The 27,352-nt window shown below is 44.2% G+C and overlaps 1 protein-coding gene across 1 annotated transcript; it reads left to right on the top strand.

Annotated features, from left to right (window-relative positions):
- Positions 1 to 174: 174 nt before the first annotated feature.
- On the top strand, positions 175 to 27,134 carry LOC117393179 (NACHT, LRR and PYD domains-containing protein 3-like). Its single transcript, XM_055232176.1, has 14 exons — positions 175 to 268; positions 7,279 to 7,555; positions 7,636 to 9,388; positions 9,457 to 9,624; positions 9,690 to 9,860; positions 16,339 to 16,500; positions 16,735 to 16,923; positions 16,998 to 17,165; positions 19,947 to 20,114; positions 20,389 to 20,556; positions 20,629 to 20,802; positions 25,566 to 25,612; positions 26,030 to 26,166; positions 26,392 to 27,134. The coding sequence occupies exons 2-14, from the start codon at positions 7,279 to 7,281 to the stop codon at positions 26,803 to 26,805; spliced, it is 3,996 nt and encodes a 1,331-aa protein (XP_055088151.1). The 5' UTR covers positions 175 to 268; the 3' UTR covers positions 26,806 to 27,134.
- The last annotated feature ends 218 nt before the right edge of the window (positions 27,135 to 27,352 follow it).

The raw sequence follows: 27,352 nt of genomic DNA, 5'->3' as shown, positions 1-27,352 counted from the left end.
TTGAACTTTTCTAAACAAAATGATTTTTTAAAATATTTAAGATTGTTCACTTTTTTGCAAAAAAATTGGTCACTGTCAGCAACAACAAAAGTTGGACCATCCGGAAAAAGTCAAACCATAACATCACGTGCTGGGTTTCTACAATACCGTCTAAGGGGCTGGACACACGCAGCAGACACGGGCACACTGAGCCCTGCGCGCGAGGAAGAGCCCTGCGCGTCCAGAGGAGCACCAAGACCCGCTGCAAGTGCATCACGCCTCCAACAAGGTCAGGTTTAAGTGTTTACAATTTTTGGGAAAATAAATTCACTTATATTTAAAATAATGACGCAAGCTGCGATATAAGCAGAAGTGAAGGGAAAAAACGGAAGGATTTTCAAAGCCGCTTGTCATGAGCAGCATGACTTGTGAAATGTGTAAAATATGAATAGAATAATAATCAAGTTGTATTATTATTAATATTAGTTTTCTACGACTTTAAACTTGAAGGAAATACGGCAGCACGCTTGTACCTGGCTACAGTCTACTGCGCATGCGTCCTGATCGAGAGGGCCTGACCTCCTTTACTTTAACCAAACTAGAAAATCTATGAAGTGGGATAATGGACCTCCACAGACCTGACCTGTAACTTGACATCACCTGCTCGTCTCCATGGAGATCAATGGTTCAGTGGAATTTGAGAGCAAAGCAAAAGCAATAACCTCTCCACCTCCTGGAATCTCCCCACTGTGGGACTATTAAGGCACATCTTATCTTCAGACTGTTGGGGCGAGATCGAACTGACTTGTTGACTCGCCATTGCCACCACCTACTTTATACATTTTATATACACACAGAAGATACACAAGGAATTATACAGAAAAGAAAAAAGGTTAATAGGTTAACTCAACTAAATATTTTGAATCCAATGGTCCCTCACTATATCGTGGTTCACCTTTTGCGGTCTCGCTGTTTTACAGATTTTTTTATTTTTTTATTTTTTGTGCAATTTCACATGCTTTTTTTTACTGTATGAACGTGCATTGTGTTCTGCGTCCTGCGACTGTAGACCATTGTCCATCAGTCTCCTCCGTGCTGTGTCTCCTGTACAGCACAGAATGTTTGATTAACACTACAGCAGAGGAACTGTGAAATACACATGAGTCACTATTAATTAAACAAGAGAGAAATGTGAGAAAATGTTAATGCCTGTCTGAGAAAAGTGTATAAAGTGTGTGAGGGGTTTTACAGCTGCAAATCATATACAATAATTGTAAAAAATAAAGCTGATGCTTAATAAGTGGGTTATTTTTAGAACGTGACCCCCGCAATAAACCAGGGACAAGTGTACTTTATATCAACTGTTTCATTGTCGACGGTACTGCAAACCCTTGTCTTTTTCTCATTGTGATGAACTCACATGTGATGGTTTTCACTTCACAGCTGAGCCTCAGGGTTGAGAAATGCAAGAGAAGTGCAAACCAAGGTTCAAAGCAAAGATTAAAGGATTTAATTAAAAAAGACAAAAACAAGTTATTTTGAGTTTATTTTTAATTAATTAATAGTGACTCGTGTGTATTTCACAGTTCCTCTGACTGTGCCTTTTCATCCTGGTGTTGCTCTGCTGTAGTATCGATCCAACATTTATGTAAATTTGTCTGAACCCATTCTGTACTGTACAGGAGACACTGTATGGAGGAGATTGGCTAAGAGAGCGTAGACCATTGTCAATCAGTCTGAAGTGGACTGAGTGAGTGACGTCACCCACAGCAGATGAAGCTCAGTGAGGCCAGCAGTATTATTATTATGGAATTCCAACCACGAGTATCATAGTAGCCAAAGAGCCAATCTGGAGCAAGGTTGTTGAAGGTAACGCCCCTTCCCTTATGTAACAGACCCAGGTTCTGGGCCTGTTGAGCAGATTAAATATACCTGTGAAACACAGGGAAATGATGAGAGGCTACAGTGAAGGTTGTTCTTTGCCATGCTTCTGCCATATTGGAGAATGAGGACCTCTGACCCCACAAAACCGTCTCCCAAAATGAAGCACCACCTACTGGCGTGAGGGTGTAATTACTCAAAACATTATTTCCCAAATGAAACTTTTCCATTATATAAAAAACTAAAACATAATGTGAACACATTACTGTGTGTCACACTTAGCAATGTTGTCAATCAACCCTGTTGCTAATGCTAGCGGGAGCAACCTTGGGGAAAGAAGGCACCTGATATGTTAATTTTTGCATATCTTTCTATCTGATTTACAGACACAATAGTGAAATAAAAAACAAGATCATGTAGAGAGGGTTAATGTGAACATTTTAAGACCAAATTATTCTGTCTGACAGTAGCAGCAGTTACAGGGAGAGGGGCCACAGTTTTTCAATGTAAAGTGAATTAGAGCCACGGTCAATGGAGCTGGAATCTAGTAGAAATCCTCTTTTGTAAGATTGATGAATTTGTATATGGTTTCTGACAAACAAAGAAGAAAGAAAAAAAAAAGAAAGGAAGCGCGACCATGATCACTTCCTGTTTGGAACGCGGCAGCTAGCAGGTTGCAGTCCATGCCTTAAACCCAGGTTAGCCTCCACACCTCTTTACAGGTGCCTCAGACCTGCCACTGCCCTTACTCCACCCAACACACCCAAATAGAGAGCAAGCCCACTGAATGACTCCTTACACATGGAACAACCAGTGTCACATGACCTTTTGACAAAACCAGTGCCCACCAGGTTAGATTCTGCAGTAAAAAGTAATGTGCACATTTCAAAATCAAATCAAATCAAACTTTATTTATAGAGCACTTTTCATACAAAAAAAGTAACACAAAGTGCTTTACAAAGCATTAAAATCAGTCCCACCCACCAAACCCACCCAACCACCCGACAGCCAAGCAACCCAACCCCAACAAATCAATAAACATAACCAAACAACCCCCCACCCCAACACACACTCCCACCCCCCCACCCCAACGCACACTCCCACCCCAACGCACACTCCCACCCCCCACCCCAACACATGTTAAAATACCTTGGTTTCATTTAAAATATGTTTAATGCAATAGGCTGGATAAAGATGAACCAGAAGAGAGAGAGCGCCACCAGAGGAACCATCTGCACCAGGAGCAGGGTCACCCACAGCCACAGGACACCAGCCCAGGGCCCAGAGAAGAGATGAGGTCAAGACCAAACCTCCAGGGCCCAGCAGCCACAGCCAACCACAGCTCCCTGTGCAGAGGGCACCTCAGAGGAAACACTGGCAAATCTAAAATTATTAAAAATAATAAAATAAGTCAAAACTAATAAATAAGTCAATAAATAATAAAATAAATAAAGAATAAAATAATCAATAAATAATAAAATAAGTCAAAACTAAACAAGTAAATAAAACATAAGTAAAACATAAACACACTAGCCAGCCTAAATAAGACTAAATAAATAGAGAAGTAAACTAAAATGATAAATACTAATCAAAAGCTATGCTAAAAAGATGGGTCTTGAGCCTGCTTTTAAAAACCTGAATGTTCTCGTATTTCACGTAGAATATCTCATGGACAAGAAATAATCGGAGGTCATCTAACTTGACGTCAATATTACTAACAAACCAAATCCCCAGGCATTAAATCGATCCCAGTCAAACTCTAATAAGACTATTATCCCTAAAGAGCCAGGGCGATCTGATGCAAAACTTCAAGACAAGAAAGGGACTGGGAATGTACATAGTGTCACATCTAAATGAGACTACATTAAAGTCTGGGTCAAACGGACACAGATATAGTTATATTTTCTGAAACCTGGGTCTCAAATAAAATAAGTGATAAGGAAATCAATTTTGAAAATTACATTTTTTCGTGACAAGCAGGTCTAAATGAGGTGGTGTTTAAATTTATGTCAAAGATCACCTGTCTGTGGACCTACTGTTCTCCTGCTCAAAGCATAAATGTTTTGTTTCTATTCAATTTCTTATTCAATTTCTATTCTGTCTACACCTGACCCTAGAAATGTAAATAAAGGCACTCTCACTGACAAACTTAACAAACAAACCCCATAATTATGAGAAGCATGGTGTTTTTTTCTAGTTGATTTTAGTGACCATTGTCCAAGTTGATGTATTCAATACAAAAGTTAAAAAAAACACATCCATTTGTAAAGGTGAGAAGATCATATAAACATTTCAGCTTCATCTCTGACCTGTGTTGCAGTGATATCAGAATCAGAATCAGAATCAGAAGACTTTTATTGCCATAGTCTGTGAACACAGTTCACAAACTAGGAACTTGATACGGTGAAAAAGTGCAACATAAACACACTGAATAAATACAAATACAAATACAAATAAGGGCATGCACAAAGTTAAAAAGATATGCTTAAAAAAATCAAATGAAATACTTAAAGGGAGAAAATATGTACAATAGCAGCATCAGAACAACAGTGCAAAATGGCTTATTAAAGTGACCGGTGTTATAAAGTGTCCAGTATAGTGCAGATATTATAAAGTGTTCATGAGACAAACAGCAGAGGAGAAGAAACTGTTCTTATGGCGAGAGGTTCTGGTCCCAATGGACCGTAGCCTCCTGCCAGAGGGAAGTGGCTCAAATAGTCCATGTCCAGGGTGAGAGGTGTCAGCTGCTATACGGCCTGCTCGCCCCCGAGTCCTGGAGACGTACAGGTCCTGTATAGATGGAAGGCTGCAGCCAATCACCTTCTCAGCAGAGCGCACAATGCGCTGCAGTCTCTGTCTGTCCCTGGCAGTGGCCCCAGCAAACCACACAGTGATGGAGGAGGTGAGGATGGACTCAATGATGGAAGTGTAAAACTGCACCATCATCTGGACTGGCAGCTTGCGTTTCCTCAGCTGCCGCAGGTGGAACATCCTCTGCTGGGCTTTCTTGATGAGGGAGCTGATGGTCGGCTCCCACTTGAGATCCTGGGTGATGCAGGTGCCCAGGAAGCGGAAAGAGTCCACAGTGGTGATGGGGGAGTCCGTCAGGGTGAGGGGAGGCAGGGGGGCTGTGACTTTCCTGAAGTCCACGATCATCTCCACTGTCTTCTGGGCGTTGAGCTCCAGGTTGTTGCTGCTGCACCAGGACACCAGCCGGTCCACCTCCCTCCTGTAGGCAGACTCATCGCTGTCCGAGATGAGTCCGATGAGGGTGGTGTCATCCGCAAACTTAACCAGTTTGACGGAGTCGTGGCTGGAGGTGCAGCAGTTGGTGTACAGGGAGAAGAGCAGGGGAGAAAGTACACAGCCCTGTGGAGATCCTGTGCTGATAGTCCGAGTGTCCGAGACATTCTTCCCCAGCCGCACGCGCTGTCTCCTGTCTGTCAGGAAGTCAGTGATCCACCTGCAGGTGGAGTCATGCACGTTGAGCTGAGCGAGCTTGTCCTGGAGCAGAGCAGGGAGGATGGTGTTGAATGCAGAGCTGAAGTCCACAAACAGGATCCTGGCGTAGGTTCCCGGGGAGTCCAGATGCTGGAGGATGAAGTGAAGGGCCAGGTTAATGGCGTCGTCCACAGACCGATTGGCTCTGTAGGCAAACTGCAGAGGGTCCAGGAGGGGGGAGGCAGGCAAACATCAGCATTCACTAACCCTGATACAGCCCTGTAACCTTTTTATTAATACATTTAATGAAATTGCTGACAGACATGCACCTAAAAGAAAAATTCAGATGAAAAACTAACACTCCTTGGCTCAACACATGAATTGTAAGATTAATTAAGAAATTTGTAAGAAATGTTGCCTGGAAAACTGCACACACAACTAGGTCAGATTTGGATTGGGTCTTTTTTTTCTGAAAAAAGAAATAAATGTTTATCAGCAGTGAGAAAGGCAAAAACCTCTTCATGTCTGGTCACAGAAATCCGGCCAAGTCCTGGAAGACAGTTAGATCCCTCTCAGAACCTAGTATTCAGACATTACAAACTGATATTTTCAGCTTCAGGATTCAGCTGTTGTAAATTCTGAAGATGAAATATGTGATTCTTTTAATAGGCGTTTTACCTCTGCATGTGATGTTTTGGATAATAATGGTGAACCTTCTGATCTTGATTGTTGAATCCATAACTGTATAGATAAATTTTCCAAATAGGAAATGCTCATGGACGCACTTCTGGCTCCATCAGCTCCAATTCACTTTCTATTGTAAACCTGCGTGCCTCTCTCTGTAACAGCTGCAGACTTGTCATTTTGGTCTTAAGATTGACAGCGTTGCTAAGCATCTGCCCCTGCTAAAACAGCAGTGCAGCCGGGAAGGGACGTTACCTTGAACAGCCTTGCTCTGGATTGGTCTTTGGTTGCTATGATATTCGCAGTCAAAATTGCAAATATGGAACTCTACTCCAGATCCACCGCTATAGCTGCTAGCCTCGATGAGCTTCATTTGACTGAAGCTGAACCCTGTGGGTGACGTCACACTCACTTAGTCCACTTCGTTATAGAGTGTGGTTGAATCTGAACCTCGGGCAGATAACAACCATATTTAGTACAACCTTTATAACATATTTTTAATTTATCAATTCAAATGGCATTTATACCAGAATTTTGGAAAACGGCACATTTTGCTTTTACATAAGAACCTCTTGAACCTGCTCTAAACGGTACAGAGCGGCCTGCTCTCGAACCTTCTCTTGTCCGGTTTGAATTTCTTTTCACAAACGTTGGATGCTTCTATATAAATAGTTTCAGCTTGTTTAAGAGGAATTTTGCTTGTCAAAGTCGAACTTGTAATGCAGTCATTTAGATGAAGTAAAATCATTGAATTTAAACACATAGATTGCAGAGTTTGTTGTTAGATTATTTCTTATATGATGAAAATTTGATTAATTATATTTGATTTTATTCACTGTTTTTTGTGTTGTTTAAACAGCTGTGGGTTCAATGCAACTCCCAGATACTTGAATTCTTGGACTACTTTCAAGCATGAATACATTTGGGTCTGTATCCATGCCAGGCTTTTTTGAAAAAAACAAACCAAACATACTAACTGAGAGACATTGAGACATTTGCTGCCTTTGACATGGCAACTGACAGGTCCTGTGCAGCTTGCTGTTTGTTTTTACAGTGAACATACAGTACAGCATTGTCAGCATATATCTGATAGATTACATTAGACGGGTTCATTGGACTCTCCCTGTATAAATAAAGGTAAATAAAATTAATAAATATAACAAAAACAAGGCCTTTAAAATTGCCTCTATGCAGAACCTCCACCAAAAATGTTCACACTATACCTTTAAATGAGTCCTAGTAATTTCCTTTTAGATATTTCCATGACAATACCACCACATAACCTTTGTCCAGATGTCGACTCCAAATGAAGTCCTGCTTCAGATCCTTGAGGACCTGGGGTCTCAAGATTTCCAGGTCTTTAAGTGGCTTTTGGAGCAGAGAGGGGTCCTGGAAGGCCTGCCCTGGGTCCCAGTGAGCCGCCTGGAGACCGCAGACCGACTTCAGACTGTGGAACAAATCATGAAAGTCTATGGAGTCTTGTGCATCGAGGTCACCAATAAAATCCTCACCAAAATGAACAAAAACCAACTGGCACTGGAGCTGTCACAGTTCTCCTACTGTCCTGAAGGTTAGTTTTGGTTTAGGCCTGTTTTAGTCCTTATTTAGTCCTCATTCAGTTCTGCTTTAGACTCAGCATTTTGTTTGCAGAAATCGCAGCCCAGTACCAGAGCAGATGTCAGGCCAAACTCCGGGAGAAGTTTGAAAAAATCTCTGAAAAATTCTCCTCAACTGGAAGCGCCAAACTGTTGTCCGAGGTGTACACAGAGCTCTACCTCAGCCCAGCGGAGCCTGAGATTCAACATGAGTTTCAGCAGATCCAGACCCAGTCTAAGCCTGAGCACAACCTCCTCTGCACAGACCTGTTTAGAGGCCAGAGTCCAGCGGGGAGCACCATCAGGACGGTGCTGACAAAAGGCGTGGCTGGTGTGGGGAAAACAGTGCTGACTCAGAAGTTCACTCTGGACTGGGCTGAAGGCAGGGCCAACCAGGACCTCCAGCTGCTGTTCCCATTCACTTTCAGAGAGCTCAATGTGCTCAGAGACACACAGTTCAGCCTGGTGGGACTGCTGCACCACTTCTTCAGTCCATCCAAAGGTCTCTGCAGCTTCCAACAACTCCAGGTGCTCTTCATATTTGATGGTCTGGACGAGTGCAGACTTCCTCTGAACTTCAGTCAAACCCGGGTTCTGACTGACCCCACAGAGTCCACCTCACTGCACGTGTTGTTGATAAACCTCATCAGAGGGACCCTGCTTCCCTCGGCTCACCTGTGGATAACCACACGCCCCGCCACGGCCAGTCAGATCCCTGCTGAGTGCGTCTCCATGGTGACAGAGGTGCGAGGGTTCACTGACCTGCAGAAGGAGCAGTACTTCAGGAAGAGGTTCAAAGACCAGGCTACAGCTATCATCTCCCACATCAAGAGCATCCGCAGCCTCTACATCATGTGCCACATCCCGATCTTCTGCTGGATCCTCTCCACAGTTTTACAGAAGCTTCTGGACCAAAGAGAAGAACCAGAGCTGCCCCAGACTCTCACAAACCTCTACATCCACTTCTTGGTGGTGCAGCTTAAACAAAAGAATATCAAATATGATGGCAAACTGGTGACAGCTTCTGCCTGGTCTCCTGAAAACTGTGAGATGGTGCAGTCTCTGGGAAAATTGGCATTTGAGCAACTGCAGAAAGGAAACCTGATCTTCTATGAGAGTGACCTGAGTGAATGTGGACTGGATGCTGCAGAGGCCTCAGTGTACTCTGGAGTGGTGACAGACCTCTTCAGAGATGAAAGTGGCCTCTATGAAGACCAGGTCTACTGCTTCATCCATCTGAGTGTGCAGGAGTTTCTTGCTGCTCTTCATGTTCATCACACCTTCTTCAGTTTTGGGAAGAATCTGCTGCATGATAAACAGCCTCGTGGGTTCAGTGCCATGTTCAAACCCTCAGGCCTGTACCGCTCTGCTGTGGATCTGGCCTTACAGAGTCCAACCGGACACCTGGACTTGTTCCTGCGCTTCCTCCTGGGGCTGTCTCTGGAGGAGAACCAGGGGCTGCTGGGGGGGTTTGGGTCCAAAGGGCTGAGACGAGCTGAAAGTCATGAGGACACAGTGGAGCTCTTAAGGAGGAGGATCAAGAGGTGTGGATCTGCAGACAGGAGCCTGAACCTGCTTCACTGTCTGAATGAGCTGAAAGACAACAGTCTTGTGCAGCAGATACAGGAGGTCATGAGAAGAGGACATATCTGTGATAGAATCATGTCTGCTGCTGATTGGTCGGCCCTGTCCTTCCTCTTACTGTCCTCAGACTCAGATCTAGAGGAGTTTGACCTGAGGAAATACTGTGCCTCAGAGAGAGCGCTCCTGGGTCTGCTGCCGGTGGTCAGAGCCTCCACCAAAGTCCTGTGAGTCTACACTGTATTTAAACTCTTGTGTGGTGGTTCTAGTCTCTAATGTCCCTCTCTCTCCTCAGTCTGATTGGCTGTGGCCTGTCCCCTCACAGCTGCGGTCCTCTGGCCTCAGCCCTCAGTTCCTCCAGTCTCACACACTTGGATCTCAGTAACAATGACCTCCAGAACTCAGGAGTGGAGCTGCTGTGTTCTGGGCTAAAGAGCGTCCCCTGCAGACTGGAGACTCTCAGGTCAGTTTGAGATATAGGACTTGTTTGTGAATGATATCCTCCCTTGCTCGTGCGTCTCTTTTCAGGCTGTGTGGCTGTGGACTGTCAGTGCGCAGCTGTGAGTGTCTGTCTTCTGTTGTCTCTTCGAATTCATCTCTGAAGGAGTTGGACCTAAGCAGGAACCTTCTTCAGGACCCAGGGCTGCAGCTGCTCTGTCAGGGACTCAGGGCGCCACACTGCCCCCTGCTGACACTCAGGTCAATCTCTTTTCATTTTTGTCCATTCTGTCTTAAATTTGACAAACTTTTTAGTATTAACTGTCACCTGAGTCATACTTTTCATAATAAGTACAGTTTCTTGCAAAAGTATTCATACCCCTGGAACTTTTTAAGGTATTGTCACATTACAACCAAAAATTTACATTACATACATACATTTTCTTAGCATTTTAAGTGAATGAGTAAGACAAAATTGCGCTCAAGTGTGAAGTGGAAGGAAATATTTTAAGTTTTTTATTTTTAAAGAATTTGGAAATCTTGTAAAAGTCCAGCGTACAAAAGTATTCAGCCCCCTTTTTCTTGAATGCAACCAGTTGCTTTTAGAGGTTGCCTGATGATTTTGGAAAGATTGAATGTTGACCCAAAGACTAAAGAGAGTCCAACTGTGTGTCATCTTGTCTCAGTATAAATGCAGCTGTGCTGTGAAGGCCACAGAAGTTTGTTTCCCAAGTGTTGAACATCTCAAGGAGCACTGTTCAATCCATCATCCAGAAATGGAAAGAGTATGACACAACTGCAAACCTACCCAGACATGGCCGTCCACCAAAACTTACAAAACGAACAAGAAGATACTCATCAGAGGTGCAGCCACGAGGCTGGTTTGATTTTGCTCTGATGAGACCAAAATCTAACTTTTTGGACTAAAAGTTTTCCTCCACACGTAGCGTTTTGCTAACACTGCACATCACTCTGAACACACCATCCCCACAGTCCCCCACACGGTGGTGGCAGCATCATGCTGTGGGGGCTTTTCTTCAGCTGGAACAAGGAAGCTGGTCAGAGTTGATGGGAAGATGGATGGAGCTAAATACAGGGTAATCTTGGAAGAAAACCTGTTGGAGTCTGCAAAAGACTTGAGACTGGGCGGAGGTTCACCTTCCCGCAGGACAATGATCCTAAACATAAAGCCAAAGTGACACTGGAACGGTTTAAAGCAAAACATATGAAAAATGCAGTTCACAAACGGTCTCCATCAAATCTGACAGAGCTTGAACTGTTTTGCCAGGAAGAATGGGCAAAAATTTCAGTCTGTAGGTGTGTAAAGCTGGTAGAGACATAACCTGAAAAACTTGCAGCTGTAATTGCAGCAAAAGGCGGTAACAGAAAGTCTTGACTTAGGCTGAATACTTTTGCACGCTGCACTTTACAGCTTTGTTTTGTTTGTTTTTTTAATCTGTAAATGATATATAATTTTCTTTCTACTTCACACTTATGTACCATTTTTGTGTTACTTATTCACATAAAATGCAAATTTAAAAAATATTTAAATTTGGTTGTGACTTCACAAAATTTGAAAAAGTTCCATCCATCCATTTTCTTCCGCTTATCCGGGGCCGGGTCACAGGGGCAGCAGTCTAAGCAGGGACTCCCAGACTTCCCTCACCCCGGACACATCCTCCAGCTCATCCAGTGGAAGCCCAAGGCGTTCCCAGGCCAGCCGAGAGACATAGTCCCTCCAGCGTGTCCTGGGTCTTCCCCGGGGCCTCCTCCCGGTGGGACATGCCCAGAACACCTCCCTAGGGAGGCGTCCAGGAGGCATCCTGAGCAGATGCCCGAGCCACCTCAACTGGTTCCTCTCAACGTGTAGGAGCAGTGGCTCTACTCCGAGCTCCTCCCGTGTGACCGAGCTCCTCACCCTATCCCTAAGGGTGCGCCCGGCCACCCTACAGAGGAAGCCCATTTCAGCCACTTGTATCCGCGACCTTGTCCTTTCAGTCATTACCCAAAGCTCATGACCATAGGTGAGGGTAGGAACGTAGATTGCCCAGTAAATCGAGAGCTTTGCCTTTGGACTCAGCTCCTTCTTTACCACAACGGACCGATACAGGGACCGCATCACTGCAGACCCTGCACCGATCCGCCTGTCAATCTCACGCTCCATTCTTCCCTCACTCGTGAACAAGACCACGAGATACTTGAACTCCTCCACTTGAGGCAGAGACTCACCACCCACCCGGAGAGGGCAAACCACCTTTTTCCGGTCAAGAACCATGGCCTCGGATTTGGAGGAGCTGATTCTCATCCCAGCCACCTCACACTCGGCTGCAAACCGCCCCAGTGCCTGCTGCAGGTCCTGGCTCGAAGAAGCCATCAGGACAACATCATCTGCAAACAGCAGAGATGAAATCCTGTGGTTCCCAAACCAGACCCCCTCCGGCTCCTGGCTGCGCCTAGAAATTCTGTCCATAAATATAATGAACAGAACCAGTGACAAAGGGCAGCCCTGGCGAAGTCCAACATGCACCGGGAACAGGTCTGACTTACTGCCAGCAATGCAAACACAGCTCCTGCTCTGGTCATACAGGGACCGGACAGCCCTTAGCAAAGAGCCCCGGACCCCATACTCCCAGAGCACCCCCCAAAGGACACCACGAGGGACACGGTCGAATGCCTTCTCCAGATCCACAAAACACATGTGGATTGGTTGGGCAAACTCCCATGAACCCTCGAGGACCCGATGGAGAGTATAGAGCTGGTCCAGTGTTCCGCGACCAGGACGAAATCCACACTGCTCCTCCGGAATCCGAGGTTCGATTATCGGTCGGATTCTCCTCTCCAGTACCCTGGAATAGACCTTACCGGGAAGGCTGAGGAGTGTGATTCCCCTGTAATTGGAACACACCGTCAGCCAAGACAGCCCAACAACATCCAGAGACTTGAGGTACTCAGGACGGATCTCGTCCACCCCCGGAGCCTTGCCACCGAGGAGCTTGCCAACCACCTCAGTGACTTCAGCCAGGGTGATGGACGAGTCCGCCTCCGTGTCCCTAGTTTCTGCTTCCTCCTCGGAAGACGTGACAGTGGGATTGAGGAGATCCTCAAAGTATTCCTTCCACTGCCCGACAACATCCCCAGTCGAGGTCAGCAGCTCTCCACCCGCACTGTAAACAGTGTTGGTGAAGCACTGCTTCTCCCTCCTGAGGCGTCGGACGCGTCGGATTTTGCCAGAATCTCTTTGAGGCCGTCCAATAGTCCTCCTCCATGGCCTCCCCGAACTCCTCCCAACCCCGAGTTTTTGCCTCTGTGACTGCCCAAGCTTGGCCCGCCGATACTCATCAGCTGCCTCAGGAGTCCCACGAGCGAACAAGGCTCGATAGGACTCCTTCTTCAGCCTGACGGCATCCCTTACTTCCGGTGTCCACCACCGGGTTCGGGGATTAATAATAATACATTTTATTTGTATTGCACTTTACATTTCAAAGAAATCTCAGAGTGCTACAGACAGAAGAAACATATTACCTTTTCTGATTTATAATGTTTTTATAAGCATATAAAAAGACATTACAATTGACATTTGCAAACATTAAATAATTAATATTATTATGGATTTCCGCCGCGACAAGCACCGCAGACGTTACGACCACAACTACGAGCAGCCGCATCGACAATAGAGGTGGAGACCATGGCCCACTCAGACTCCATGTCCCCAGCCTCCCCCGGGATCAGGGAGAAGCTCTCCCAGAGGTGTGAGTTGAAGACCCTTCTGACAGAAGTCTCCACAAGCCGTTCCCAGCAGACCCTCACGATGCGCTTGGGCTTGCCAGGTTCTTCCGGCTTCCTCCTCCGCCAGTGGATCCACCAGGTGGTGATCAGTTGACAGCTCAGCCCCTCTCTTCACCTGAATGTCCAAGACACGCAGCCGGAGATCAGATGACACGACAACAAAGTCGATCATTGACGTCTTACCTAGAGTGTCTTGGTACCACGTGCACCGATGGACACCCTTGTGCTCGAACATGGTGTTTGTTATGGACAAACTGTGACTAGCACAGAAGTCCAATAACAAAACACCACTCGGGTTCAGATCGGGGAGGCCATTCCTCCCAATCACTCCCCTCCAAGTGTCACTGTCCTTACCCACATGGGCATTGAAGTCCCCCAGGAGAACAACGGAGTCCCCGGTTGGTGCACTGTCTAGTACCCCTCCCAGGGACTCCAAGAAGGCCGGGTACTCCGCACTGCTGTTTGGCCCATAGGCCGACACAACAGTGCGAGACCTGTCCCCGACCCGAAGGCGCAGGAACGCGACCCTCTCTTTCACCGGGGTGAACTCCAACACGTGGCGGCTGAGCTGTGGGGCTATAAGCCCACACCAGCTCGCTGCCGCTCCCCGCGGGCAATGCCAGAGAAATGGAGAGTCCAACCCCTCTCAAGGAGTTGGGTTCCAGAGCCCAAGCTGTGCGTGGAGGTGAGGCCGACTATATCTAGCCGGTAACGCTCAACCTCCCGCACAAGCTCAGGCTCCTTCCCCCCCAGCGAGGTGACATTCCATGTCCCCAGAGCTAGTCTCCATGTCTGGAGATCCGGTCGTCGAGGTCCCCGCCTTCGACTGCCGCCCAGATCTCTCTGCACCCGCCCCTCATGGCTCCTCCCACAGGTGGTGGGTCCACGTGGGGAAAGGCCCAGCCACCAGGCGCTCGCTGCCGAGCACCCACCCCAGGCCTGGCTCCAGGGTGGGGCCCCAGTAACGCCAGTCCGGGCGACGTAACTGGCCTTGCTGTCTCTCTCCTCATGTAGGGCTTCTGAACCGCTCTTAGTCAGACCCATCTCCCAGGACCTGTTTGCCATGGGTGACCCTACCAGGGGCATGAAGCCCCCGACAACATAGCTCCCAGGATCATTCGGGTGCTCAAAGCCCTCCACCATATTAAGGTGGCAGTTCGGGGAGGGGCGAAAAAGTTCCTGGGGTCTGAATACTTTGCCAGCCACTGTATGAGTCAGGTGAAGGCTGTAATACAACCTGCAGTGATGATTTCTTAAGTCCTTTTTTGAAATCACATAAAACATAAATCATACCAACATAAATTACATGAGTACGACAGAGTATAATGGTCACTTAAATTAAAAAAAATTATGCGGGTGCTACGAGGAAAAAAAGTTATAATATTACGAGAAAAAAAGTCGTAATATTTCGAGAATAAAGTCGTATTTTTATGAGAGTATAGGCTGCTGTGTGTGAATGAGTGACCAGCGTGTTGTGTGTTATGGAGAATTTGGAGCATTTTGTTCAGTAACCACACTATCATCAGTATAAGTACTTTGAAGGGACAATGCCAGCATTTGAGTTTGTTTAGTCGGAGGAACCAGACAGATTTGGAAGAAATTGCTATATCTGAACAAAATGCATTGCAGTGCATTTTGAAATTCTTCATAATGCACTGGTCACTCATTCACGCACAGCAGCCTATATTCTCATAAAAATACGACTTTATTCTCATAGAAATACGACTTTATTCTCATAAAAATGCGACTTTATTCTCATAAAAATACAACTTTTTTTTCTCGTAATATTATGACTTTATTCTCATAATATTACGACTTTATTTTTGTAATATTACAACTTTTTTTTCTCATAATACTACGATTTTTTTTCTCGTAGCGCCCGCATTTAAGTGACCCTTATACTCCATCGTACATGAGAGTCAGTATTCTGGTGCATTTTAGATCTATTATTAGCAGTTCATTTTACTGCGAGAGCCCCCCACAGCCCCTGAGTTTCTCTGCCCCGTCCCCTGCTTCTTGCCCTGCCCCCTGCTTCGCCCTTGCTCCAGCGCTCACAGCCTTTGCACTTGAGACTACAGAAAACACTATTGTCAGGATGTTGCTCAGTTTGGCTGGACGACCAGCTCTAGGAAGGGTTCTGGTCGTCTCAATCGTCTTCCATTTAAGGATTACGGAGGCCACTGTGATTTTAGGAACCTTAAGTGCAGCAGATTTTTTTTGTTTTTTTTTTTTTGTTAAATTGGCCAGAGCTGTGCCTTGCCACTATTCTGTCTGAGCTCTTCAGGTAGTTCCTTTGAACTCATGATTCTCATTTGCTCTGACCTGCACTGTGAGCTGTAAGGTCTTATATAGACAGGTGTGTGGCCTTCATAATAAGTCCATTCAGTATAATCACACAGCTTTGTTATATTGCAGCTATTTGCTAAAATCCAACTAATAGTGAAAAATTGAATACTTTCCATACCCATTGTATCTGAAGGGAGGAGCTAGCTATACTGAAACTGGAAACACCTTTTATTTACAGTTTCTGTTTGTGGTCGGTCTATTGAGCTACACTAAGTGTGCACTGTGCCTGAATCATAATTAGCATATTCATACAACTCTTAACGGGTGCTTGGTGTGTAAGCACATATTAATAGTTGTATGAATATCCTAATATATCCTAACCTACAAACAGAAACTGTAAACAACAGCTGTTTCCAGTTTCAGTGTAGTTAGCTTCTCCCTTTACACTGATATAAAGCCTCTACCAGCAATTTGACCAGAACTGAAGAAGCAGCTTGGATGAGCAGCCAAATGCCTTCACTCCTACAAGTTTTTGTCCAGTTGACAGATTTAACTTTTGCCTTTTACTATGGATCAGACATGGATGACTGAGGGATTACGCAGACATAAACTCTGGTCTATGTGTTGGGGGCTGACTCCGCCCCCTTCTCTCTTACCTGTGCTTCAGGCTGAGATGCTGTGGCCTGGCTCAGGGACACTTTCTGAGTGGAGTCCTCAGATCTGGGACTAGCCGCCTAAAAGAACTGTACCTCCAGCACAACCCCCTCAGAGACACAGGTGCTAGACCACTGATCCAGTGTCTGCCCCACTGCAGCCTGCACACACTCAGGTAAACTCTACATGTCCACACACACACACATGTGCAGGTGAAGTGTCTCTGTCCACATACACACACACATGTACAGGTGAAGTGTCTCTGTCCACACACACATGTACAGGTGAAGCTTCTCTGTTCCTCCACACATACATGTACAGGTGAAATGTCTCTACACACACACACACACACACGCACACGCACACGCACACACACACTTGCAGGTGAAGTGTCTCTTGTCTCTTTCAGTCTGGGCAGCTGTAGTTTGTCATGGGACTGCTGGGGGGCGCTGTCCTCTGCCCTTGGATCTGTTGTTCTTAAAGTCCTGGATGTGAGCAATAACAGACTGAAGGACGAAGGCCTGAGGAGGATCTGTGCTGGTCTGGGTTTGGTCTCTTGTCTGGACTCTTGTCTGGACTCTGGTCTGGAGACTCTTAGGTGAAGAGGAGGTTGTGAGTGAGATTCCCAGTGCTTCAACAGTTTTCTGAAGTTTTATATATTGTTTTTTTCAGTCTGATTGGCTGTGGCCTGTCCCCTCACAGCTGTGGTCCTCTGGCCTCAGTCCTCAGCTCCTCCAGTCTCACACACCTAGATCTCAGTCACAACGACCTCCAGGACTCAGGAGTGGAGCTGCTGTGTGCGGGACTGAAGAGCGCCCCCTGCAGACTGGAGACTCTCAGGTCAGGACATTTAAATTAGGAGTTCAAAATGAAAAACAAAAGACAAATGTTTTATCATAAAACCACTGGTCACTGGCACAAGGCTCTGACTGAACATAATCCCTTTGAGTGCCAGTGTTGTTTTTATGTTCACCACCAGCCAAAAGTTTGGACACAGCCTCTCATTCAATGTTGTTTTATGTTTATTACTTTGTAAATTTTATCAATACAATGGTCCCTGGTTTATTGCAGGGGTTACGTTCTAAAAATAACCCGCAATGGGTGAAATCGGCGAAGTAGTCAGGTTTATTTTTTACAATTATTGTATATGTTTTAAGGCTGTAAATCCCCTCACCACACATTTTATACACTTTTCTCAGACAGGCATTAACGTTTTGTTACATTTCTCTCGTTTAATTAATTAATAGTGACTCAACAGTTCCTCTGACTGTCCTGGCGCCGCTCCACTGTAGTGTCGATCAAACATTTATGTAAATTTGTCTGAACACATTCTGTACTGTACAGGAGACACAGCACAGAGGAGACTGATGGACAGTCCCTTAGCCAATCAGGAAGTGGAACACAATGCAAGTTGATACACTGTTAAAAAAAAAAGCATGCATTTCACACAAAAAATACGCGAAACAGCGAGACTGCAAAAGGTGAACCGCGATATAAGGAGGGACCACTGTATACAGAAGACCTCAAATATATGAAGTAAGAGAGATGGAATTATGTGGCAAGGAGAAAAAAATTTAACAACTCAAATACATATTTTTAAAATACTTTAAATTCAAAATGGCTTTCACTTCACAGCTGTGCCACGTCAGGGTCAAGAAATGCCAAGAGAGCAAACAAGGGTTCAAAGCAAAGGGTGAAGGCTATTAAAAAAAAAAAATCTTAAACAAGTTTTGAGTTATTTTATTTATTCATTTATTTATTTATTTATTTGATTGGGACAATACATGTTACTGAACAGACATGATTTAACATGAATCATGGCTAATTTCCATCCACTATCCCAAGGGCTGGGGTCACAAAAGGGTCAAATTAAAAATTGCACAGTACACTCATTGCGCATTTCCCATAGTTACACATTCCACACATTATACTATATATATATATATATATATATATATATATATATATATATATATATATATATATATATATATATATATATATATATATATATATTCATTCATAGTTTTGATGCTTTCAGTTAGAATCTATAACATTAATAATTATGAAAATAAAGAAAACTGATGAAAAAATGTGTCCAAACTTTAGACTGCTAGTATGTTTCTTGCACTGGACAGGACACTCTTGCCAGAGCAGCCAGTCCCTTCCACGTCCTGTTTGAATCCAGAAGTGTCTGAAATTACACCACAGAGTGTGACAGACTATTTTCATCACTACTTGATCAAAATACAACCAAATTCAATGAAATACTGTCTGCCTGATTTATAAAATGTTACATGGCCTGGCCCCTCCTCCTCTCAGTGACTTCAGTATCAGCACCAACACGAGGCGGGTCTCTGCTTCTTTTACTGCTGCTATGTTCACTCTGCCTCTGAAACTGCTTCTGCTGCTGCCAGTGTTTCACTGTCCTGCTCTGTCTGGACTTTTAACATTTGTTTCTCTGTCTGGAGGGTTAGGAGTTAGGACTGCCTGCTTTGCTACTGCTGCACAAATTTACCTACATTTTAATTTGAAATGTTTATTTTCCTGTGATCCCTCTTTCCAGAGGCCTCCTGTGCATCTGGTAAATTCCTACAGATGGAAACTAGCATCTTGGCTATCTTTGGCATGTTATTCAGTAGTACTGTTGGTCAATATGCACTGTCCTTGTGATAATTAAATAAATAAAAAACAAACCTCTCCTATCACAGCCGCTAATTTCTATCAAGTATTGCTCAAATGCTGACAACATCTCTCCAAAATTCTTGTAACACTAACAAAATCTATCACTTCTTTTACCTGAGATAAATAAGAGATGTTTCTGTTGATTCTGCAGAAACCTGCTGTTTCTCAGTCCTCTGGGTTATTTTTTCCCCTTTTTACGTAAACCACCTTGTTTGTTTTGGTACAAGTATTGCATGTATCTCTCTGATTGGTTAATCAGGGAGTCAGGACACGGCTACAGATCGACTCCCCTTTGTAAAGTTTTGTCAAAGTCTGGACAGGCAAAGGACCCTTCATTTTTGTATCATTTTTCCAGAGAATTGTTCAGACCTACTCTCCAGCAGGTCAAAGAACAACCGGGAGACATTCAAGGCCATCTGGTAATTTAGCGTCACAGTTGACCTAATAAAGCTGGAAATAGAATAGTGACAATTCATTCATTTTAAACAATCATTTTTTGTTAGGAAAATCCTTTCTCACAAGTTATTTATTCTTCGCAGCAACTGAATACACCAGAGTTCAGGTAATTTTGGCTGAAGCAATGGTGGAACTATAGTTTGTGTGATCGCTACTGGTGTAACAGGAGTACACCGATTTCTGATATTTACCTGGGTGTTTCTTGCCCCTTGCAGTTGAATACCTCTCCCAGAGCGATTGGACTACATGCAACAGTGCTCCAAGTACTATCTGTGATATCCAGTTGTGTTATTGTGATTTGAGGAATTTGACCCACCCAGTTTTTCACACGATAAAATGCCTGTAAACACAGAGTTTACAGGCATTTTATCGTGTGAAAAACAGAGTAGGCCTGTTATTTGTTTTTTCTGTCGTGCATGTAAGCGTGGTGACTGGGAGATGGGTTAACCACTCTGCCACTGTAACCCGTTGTTTCCTCAGATTCGCTGGCTGTAGAATGTCACAGAGGAGCTGTGGACTTCTGTGTTCGACCCTCGCTTTGGACTTTGTGAGGGACTTGGATCTCAGTCACAATGACCTCCAGGACTCTGGTCTACAGGTTCTAGTCTCTGGTCTGGAGAGGCCTCACTCTGCTCTGGACAAACTTAGGTCAGAACATTGTTATAAAGAACTTTTTTTACCTTAATTCTTTGGAATATAACAGTAATATAACACCAAAGGTTTTCACTGCTTTTTAAATGGAAGAAGTAGCATTTCTTTGATTGTTAGCACATCCACAATATTGCAATAAATATCGCACCATGAAGTGAGTATTGTGACAATATTGTGCCGTGAGATTTGCATATCATTAAAGCTGCTGTGTGCTTATGGCAAGAGACTGAACGAGTGCTTTTTGTTAATATAAGCTGTCTTTTCTATGCAGACTGTCCTTCTGTGGCCTGTCCCCTCACAGCTGTGGTCCTCTGGCCTCAGTCCTCAGCTCCTCCAGTCTCACACACCTGGATCTCAGTAACAATGACCTCCAGGACTCAGGAGTGAAGCTGCTGTGTTTTGGACTGAAGAGTGCCCTCTGCAGACTGGAGACTCTCAGGTGATAATAACCCCTCCCTCTTGAGTCTCTTGGCACATCGTAGCTTATTCCTCTGGCTTCCTGTGTCCCCAGTCTGTCCGGGTGCCTGGTCTCAGAGGAGGGCTGTGCACATTTGGCCTCGGCTCTAAATGCAAACCCCTCCCACCTGAGAGAACTGGATCTGAGCTACAACCATCCAGGAGACACAGGGGCCCAGCTCCTACAGGCTCTGACCAGGGAGCCCCTCTGCAGGCTACACTCGCTCAGGTACTTAAGTGTGGTTTTCCTGTCTCCTCTCCATGAGGAGGTTGTGGGCTTGACTTATCGATGCACATTACACATTGGTTTAGTCCATTGTTCTGGTGACATGAACGCGGGTGTCACTGCTCTAGATTTGTTGTCATGTTTTGCATGAAAGAGACAGAAAATCTGCGAAAACGTGTTGAACTTTTATTTAGCTAATGCCAATAAAGCCTATTTGTATAATTTAGAAATTCAGGTTTCTTATTCTGTTCCGTTACTTTATGTAAAACGTGTCACATTTTCACAGTAATATCCAAACATGGCGAAAAGGAGAGTGGATATTAGGTCATATTTTTGTGCACCAAAACGCAAAGTTACTAAGCTCCATGGTTTGCCGAATATTGTCACGGTTTGACACAGGACCCAAAAGCAGAACGCAGAAAGGCAGTCAAAAAAAGCCCACAGAGGGTTGAACAGGTTTCAATTGAGAGACATAGAAACTTGGATGTATTATCATAGAAGGTGGTAACTTAAGTCTTACAGCTGCAGGTTAAATAATCTTGTCAATTGTCCCTGGTTGAAAACCTTCTGACCTGCTTGGTATGTAGGTGAAGGAGCCCTATGTCTGTCAGCAATTTCCTGATTATGCTCAGCAAAACACAGTAGGGGGCACATTTCCAGATGCCTCCAAGTGCTGGTTGGCTGTTTCCCACTGTCCATTGGTCTGTGGATGAAAACCTGATGAGAGGTTCACCTTAGCTCCGAGGGCTCGACAGAAGCTCCTCCAAACTTGTGAGACAAATTGGGGCCCTCAATCAGAGATTATATCCAGTGGGGTGCCATGGAGTCTGAAAACATGTTAGACCAAACATTCGGCTGTCTCGTGAGTAGATGGTAACTTTGCTAGGACCACAAAATGTACTGATTGTAATCTTAACCATCATCAAGAGTTTTTTAAAGTGCTACCCTGGCAGACAAAATCAATGGCGATATGGGACCATGGTTGACTGGGAACAGGAAAGGGGTGTAGCAGTCCTGACGGCCGCTTGTCCAAATCTCCCTGGTATCCCTCTACATAGTGGGCCACAGATTGAGGAACATACAGTCAGGGGGTCTGTTACCTGAATCTGGCTCAGTTTCTTGTGCTGTTTTAAACTTGGAGTTGACCTCTCAGGATATGGATGTGACCACACAGGAAGTAGGATGATGTCAACTTGTTCAGGCAAGTCTATGGAGGAGAACTGATGAGAGCACATCTAGTTTGACACTTCTTGACCCTAGTCTGTAAGTTAAGGTAAAATTAAAGCGCCCAAATAACAGTGAGCCTGGCAAGAATTTAGCCATTTTGCTGACTGTATGTATGAAAGGTTTTTATGCTCTGTCCACACTACCAATGGGTGTTCTGAGCCCTCTACATAGTGTCTTCATTCTTCAAGGGACAATTTTATAGCAAGGAGTTCATGATCTTCAGTTGTGTAATTGCTCTCGGCAGGGGTTAAGTGTTGAGGAAAGTATGCATAGGGATGCAACTGTGCCCAGATTATGACCGTCTGCTGGCACAGAAGACAAGTCAGGAGGCACAGGGGTGGAGGCTCCAGCTCAGTGCAGAGCAGGTTCAAACAGGTTGAATGGCAAAAAAATGCTCCAACTTAAACATTTTATGTTAGTCCAATCAAAGTGTGGATTGTGAACCTTTAACCATGGATATCCAAGTATTACTGGGGTGTGTGGAATTGAAATTAGATTAAATTATATCTGCTCCTGATGATTTTCAGAAATCAACAGTTTTAAAGGTTCAGCCCGGTGAGTTACCTTGGCAATTATTCCCCCGTCTAAGGCATTAGCAACTAATGGCGTGTCTAAGAGTGTGCTCTTGAAGCCAGCCTGAAAAGCTAGTTGTGGATCTAGAAAATTCTCTTTAGGTTGTGATGGCCATATGACAAAGAAGTGGCCAGCCTGACTGCAATAAATGCACTCCTCAGCTTTAATTCTTGGCAGGCACTCAGTGGGTGTCAATTTGGCCCAACCCAGTTGCATAGGTTCCATTTCTTGACCAGCTGGGCAGGTGTTACTGAGGCAGGTGTGTGTATAGACCAGGGGTCGGCAACCCGTGGCTCCGGAGCCGCATGCGGCTCTTTCATCCTTATACTGTGGCTCTGCGTGGCTTGGGAAAATAAATTTCAAGTATTTAATTGAAGTGTATTTTATTTGTGTTAGTTCTTTTTTATTGTAGTTTAAATTGGAAGATTATTGTGATCTTGAAATATTAAAATACAATATATTTTCTTATTTTTTTGTTCATTTTCTTGTTTTTTTTGTTGATCAAAATAAGCGTCACACTCACGGAACAATGTTAAAAACAAACACTGTTCACGCCTCACAGACACAGACATAGCTCACAGCCCTGATTTTCAGACACACTGCACACAGGGGTCAGGAGCAAGAGGATCTTCTCCGATGTAACTGTCGCCCGTCCCTCCTGACGCGCTAATAAGCTTGATGTATAATGAAAATCCTGAGAGGAAATTGCCACAAATCTATTTGATGTAGTGACAAGTATACTATATCTGTGATAGATCTGCTCTTGTCTCCGTGATGACGTATCACGTGTAACACATCATCCGTGATGACGTATCACGTGTAACACATCAGACACGTCACTCAAAAGTAGAGCCGCAAGCGAGTGAAAATGAGCCAAAACAAAAGTCTTTGGGGAGCTTTTTAACAAAGGAGGAAAGGCCAACTGAGGAACCAGAAGAGGAGCCTACGACCTCCAAGAAAAAAAGTTAAATTTAACAGACAACACCAGGAGTCCTAATTAAATATGGGTTTGTCGCTACAGGTGACTCTCACGCGCCAAGTCCGCTCTGCGTAATATGTGGGAAAAGCAAATGAGGTAATGAAACCTTCAAAACTACTTTGGCACATGGAGACTAAGCACCTGGGATTAAAAGATAAGCCTTTAGAGTTTTTTTAAAGAAACTGCGGAGCAGACTAGACATAATCACACTGCAGGTGTCATTGTCTCTCATCACTCCTCGATGGGACCACCTCATCGCAAAGAAACAAGTGCAGGGCTCCCTCTGATGCGGCGGTATGGTGAGTTGTACTTTTTATGCACTTATCTTATTTTTGCCATATTTATCTGCCACGTTTAAAAGGCTTGTCCGTGAAAATAAAACCTACATTATTCCGTTACATTATTATTATAATTATATACAATGTTATCTTCATTTTAGATGTAAAAAAGTATTTGTGGCTCGCAGTGTTTTATTTTCCGTGGAAACTGGGTCCAAATGGCTCTTTGCTTGTTAAAGGTTGCCGATCCCTGGTATAGACATTGGAAATGCAGCAGGAGCACGAGCTGGAGTATTCAGATGAAGTGGTGACAAGGACGATTGTTGAGTGGACCATTCATGGCGCCACTCATGCAGCCAATTATGGAGTTTTATGGCGATGGAAATTAAGGAGTCAAGATTATTCAAATCATCTTTAAGTGCTGGCTCATCCTTTAACTGTTCAGACGGTCCATTCACAAAAACATTTTGCTGAGGCAGAGTGGGATCATGTAGCTCTTCAGCTAGTGTTCTAAATTCTACTGAGTACTCTGCCACACTACATGTCCTCTAATGAGTGGAGAGTAATCTTTTAGAAGCTTCCTTTGCCTGGATTGGGTGATCAAATACTTCCTTGAGTTCTTCCACAAAGGTGTCAGCCCATCGCAAATTAGTGGAATATTTTGCCACATGGCTACTGCCCAATTCTCCCCTTTTGCAATTCCACACACTATCTTGGAGTAGCATATGTTACTGGGTTTTGGCTGAAAACAAGGGAACATTGAAGCAGGAAACCCCCAGCCTTGCCTTTGTTATTGCCATAAGAAGAAAACCAAAGTGAATCTTAAGCGTGTCCACGTGAGCTTCAGCTGTGCGCGCTCTCGTTCATTTAGTTTAGTTTTGAGTAAAAACTAAACAGATATCAGATAGTTACATATTTTCAATAAAGGAATTATAGTCATAATGTGAGAAAAAGCCTAAATCATATTTTTATTTCATAATTGCTTACTAATTTACACATCAAAAAATTGTTGGAGTGAAAATGAGATGTAGTGCTTCTACTTAATCTTTAAATGGTTCTTTTTATTAGTAGTTACTTTTATACGTTATCATGTGTTATGAATGTTAAACAAGCATCTATTGTTCAGCTTGTTTTTAGACTAATAACTGTGGGGGAGAAATCTTGATTATGGGGGCCCTCCAAAATCTTCTCTACAGTATTAATGGAAGATGTGTTTAAAACATCTACCACTTTGATATTTGATTTATTTTTTATTTATTTTTTTTACATTTTTTTTATTCTTCTTATAGTCTTACCTGAAGTTGTCAGAACAATTAAGTGTTTAATTTGTTTCCATATTTTCACATTGTTCAACAGTATTTTGTACAATTGCACACATAAATTAAACTGTTTACTGAATACCTTTTCATTGTTCAAATGGCAAATATTCACTAGTAGGTTAATAATAGCCTCATTATAATAACAGTTATTGAATTTATGGTTAGAAATTAGAAGTATCCTATAACGATACCTATCTATTTATTGTCCCCCCCTTAGACCAAACTGAGAGCTTCAGCCCTGGTTAGAGTCTTGATCTCTGTGAGTGGAGTGTGCTTGTTCTCCCTGTGTCATTGTGGCAGAGTGGTTATCCTGACTATATAATATAGGGCACATCTCCATGTGTTATTGTGGTCAATATCAGGTCAGTACCTTTCTCTATTTATTTTCAGGACTGACCAGAGTGGACCGCAGCGACTTACACCTGGTTTGAGGAAGTGTAAGTGTTGTGCACACTGGTGACCGTCTGCTGAATGTCTGTACTGTCTCTTGGGGCGACAGTAGCTCAGTCATTAGAGTGTTGGTCCCCCAACCCGAAGGTCAGAGGCAAGACACTTCACCCACATTGCGTAGTATGAAAGTGGTGTGTGCGTGAATGATAGGTGGTGGTCGGAGGGGCCGATGGCGCAGATTGGCAGCCTCGCTTCTGTCAGTCTGCCCCAGGGCAGCTGTGGCTACAATAGTAGCTTTACCATCACCAAGTGTGGAAATGAATGAATAATGACTATAGTGTAGCGCTTTGAGAGGCTTTGACAAGCCTGTAAAGCGCATTACAAGTGTAAGAGTCAACACCGGGTCGATACTGGTTCGAAACCAGGTCGATACCGGGTCGAAACCTTGGTGTTAATGTTTCTAGATTTGTTTGTGCCGAGCCCCGACCTGAACTCTATCCACCCAAACCTGAGTGTGTCGGCTGACGGCAGGACAGTGAAGTGTGAGAAGCATGAGCATCCGTATCGTCAGCATCAGGACCGCTTCGAGGAGATACCTCAGGTACTCATCTGTCACACAGGACCGTCCAGGCATAAATATATCTTTAGACTGACATGTCAGTGTGTGCACTCTGTGAGGTTTCATCCTGCAACCTCCTGGCTGGGTGGCGAGGACTTATCAAAATGCTGAGGTGTCCTTCTGAACTCAACATAACTGATTCATGTTTAGCTTTGTGTCCTGTCGCTGCTGGTTTTAGAGCATCTGACTGGTCGATGCTTTCCACAGGTGCTGTTTTCGGAGCCCCTAATTGGTCGATGTTTTTTGGAGCAGGAGTGCCAGGGGCTGGTTACGGTTGCAGTGTCGTACAGAGACATCCAGAGAAAAGGAAAAACACATGAGAGTAAATTTGGGGGAAATCGTTTTTCTTGGGCCCTGTATTACTCCAACAAGTACTATTCTGTGTGGCATGACAATCGGCAGCTGGTGAGGTCCCAGGTCCCAGATCTGGACCAGGACCCTGGAGCCCTGGGGGTGTATGTGGACTCAGACTATGGGGTCCTGTTGTTTTACTTGGTGCTCTCAGACCGACTGCTTCTCCTGCACAGTCTCTCTGATGCCTTCACTGAGCCACTCTTCGCTGGGTATCGCTTCTGGCGCATGTCTCCTGGATCCTCCATCACTCTGCGCTCTGGACAATAATCCAGCTCTGTTTAATAATAATAAAATAATAATAATCAGTAACACTGGATAGGTTCACTGCTGTTGAATGAGCAGAGATAAATTCAGCCATGTAAACGACAAACATGTCAACATTTCGCTTTGTGTTAAAATGGTGCAATACCCTTTACTGTAATGTGTGTGTCTGGCCACCAGAAGATGCACTTCCACTTGAGGGCTCTTATAATAAATGCATTACACATGTTTAGTTCACTTTTTTTGTGTGTGACAGATTCTTGAGAAATGTATGCCACTGCCCTTTTTTGTCCAATTCAAATGTAAATACATGGAATAAAATCTCACTAGATCATTTTTTCAGGTGTGCACAATATTGTGTCATTTTTGTCTCACAAGTTCTTGTTGCATGATCTATACTATATCCATACTCCATCCATCTATACTGAACAGGGAAACATTCAAAAGGGTGAGACTCGGTGTAATGTGTTGCTAACCAGAAAACTGCAGCTGAACTATAATAAACCAGTCGATGGAGTCACACAGATCCAGGTGAGATAGATTTAAAATCTTT

This window comes from Periophthalmus magnuspinnatus, chromosome 24, assembly GCF_009829125.3.
Source record: "Periophthalmus magnuspinnatus isolate fPerMag1 chromosome 24, fPerMag1.2.pri, whole genome shotgun sequence".
NCBI lineage: Eukaryota > Metazoa > Chordata > Actinopteri > Gobiiformes > Gobiidae > Periophthalmus > Periophthalmus magnuspinnatus.
Note: the sequence above shows the minus strand (reverse complement) of the source record. Positions and strands in the feature narration are given on the sequence as shown.

Coding starts and splice junctions, on each gene's coding strand:
- LOC117393179 (XM_055232176.1), top strand. CDS start 7,279: ATGTCGACTCCAAATGAAGTCCTGCTTCAGATCCTTGAGGACCTGGGG. Junction 16,501..16,734: donor TGCAGCCTGCACACACTCAG/GTAAACTCTACA, acceptor TGTCTCTTTCAG/TCTGGGCAGCTGTAGTTTGT. Junction 20,115..20,388: donor TCTGCTCTGGACAAACTTAG/GTCAGAACATTG, acceptor TTTTCTATGCAG/ACTGTCCTTCTGTGGCCTGT.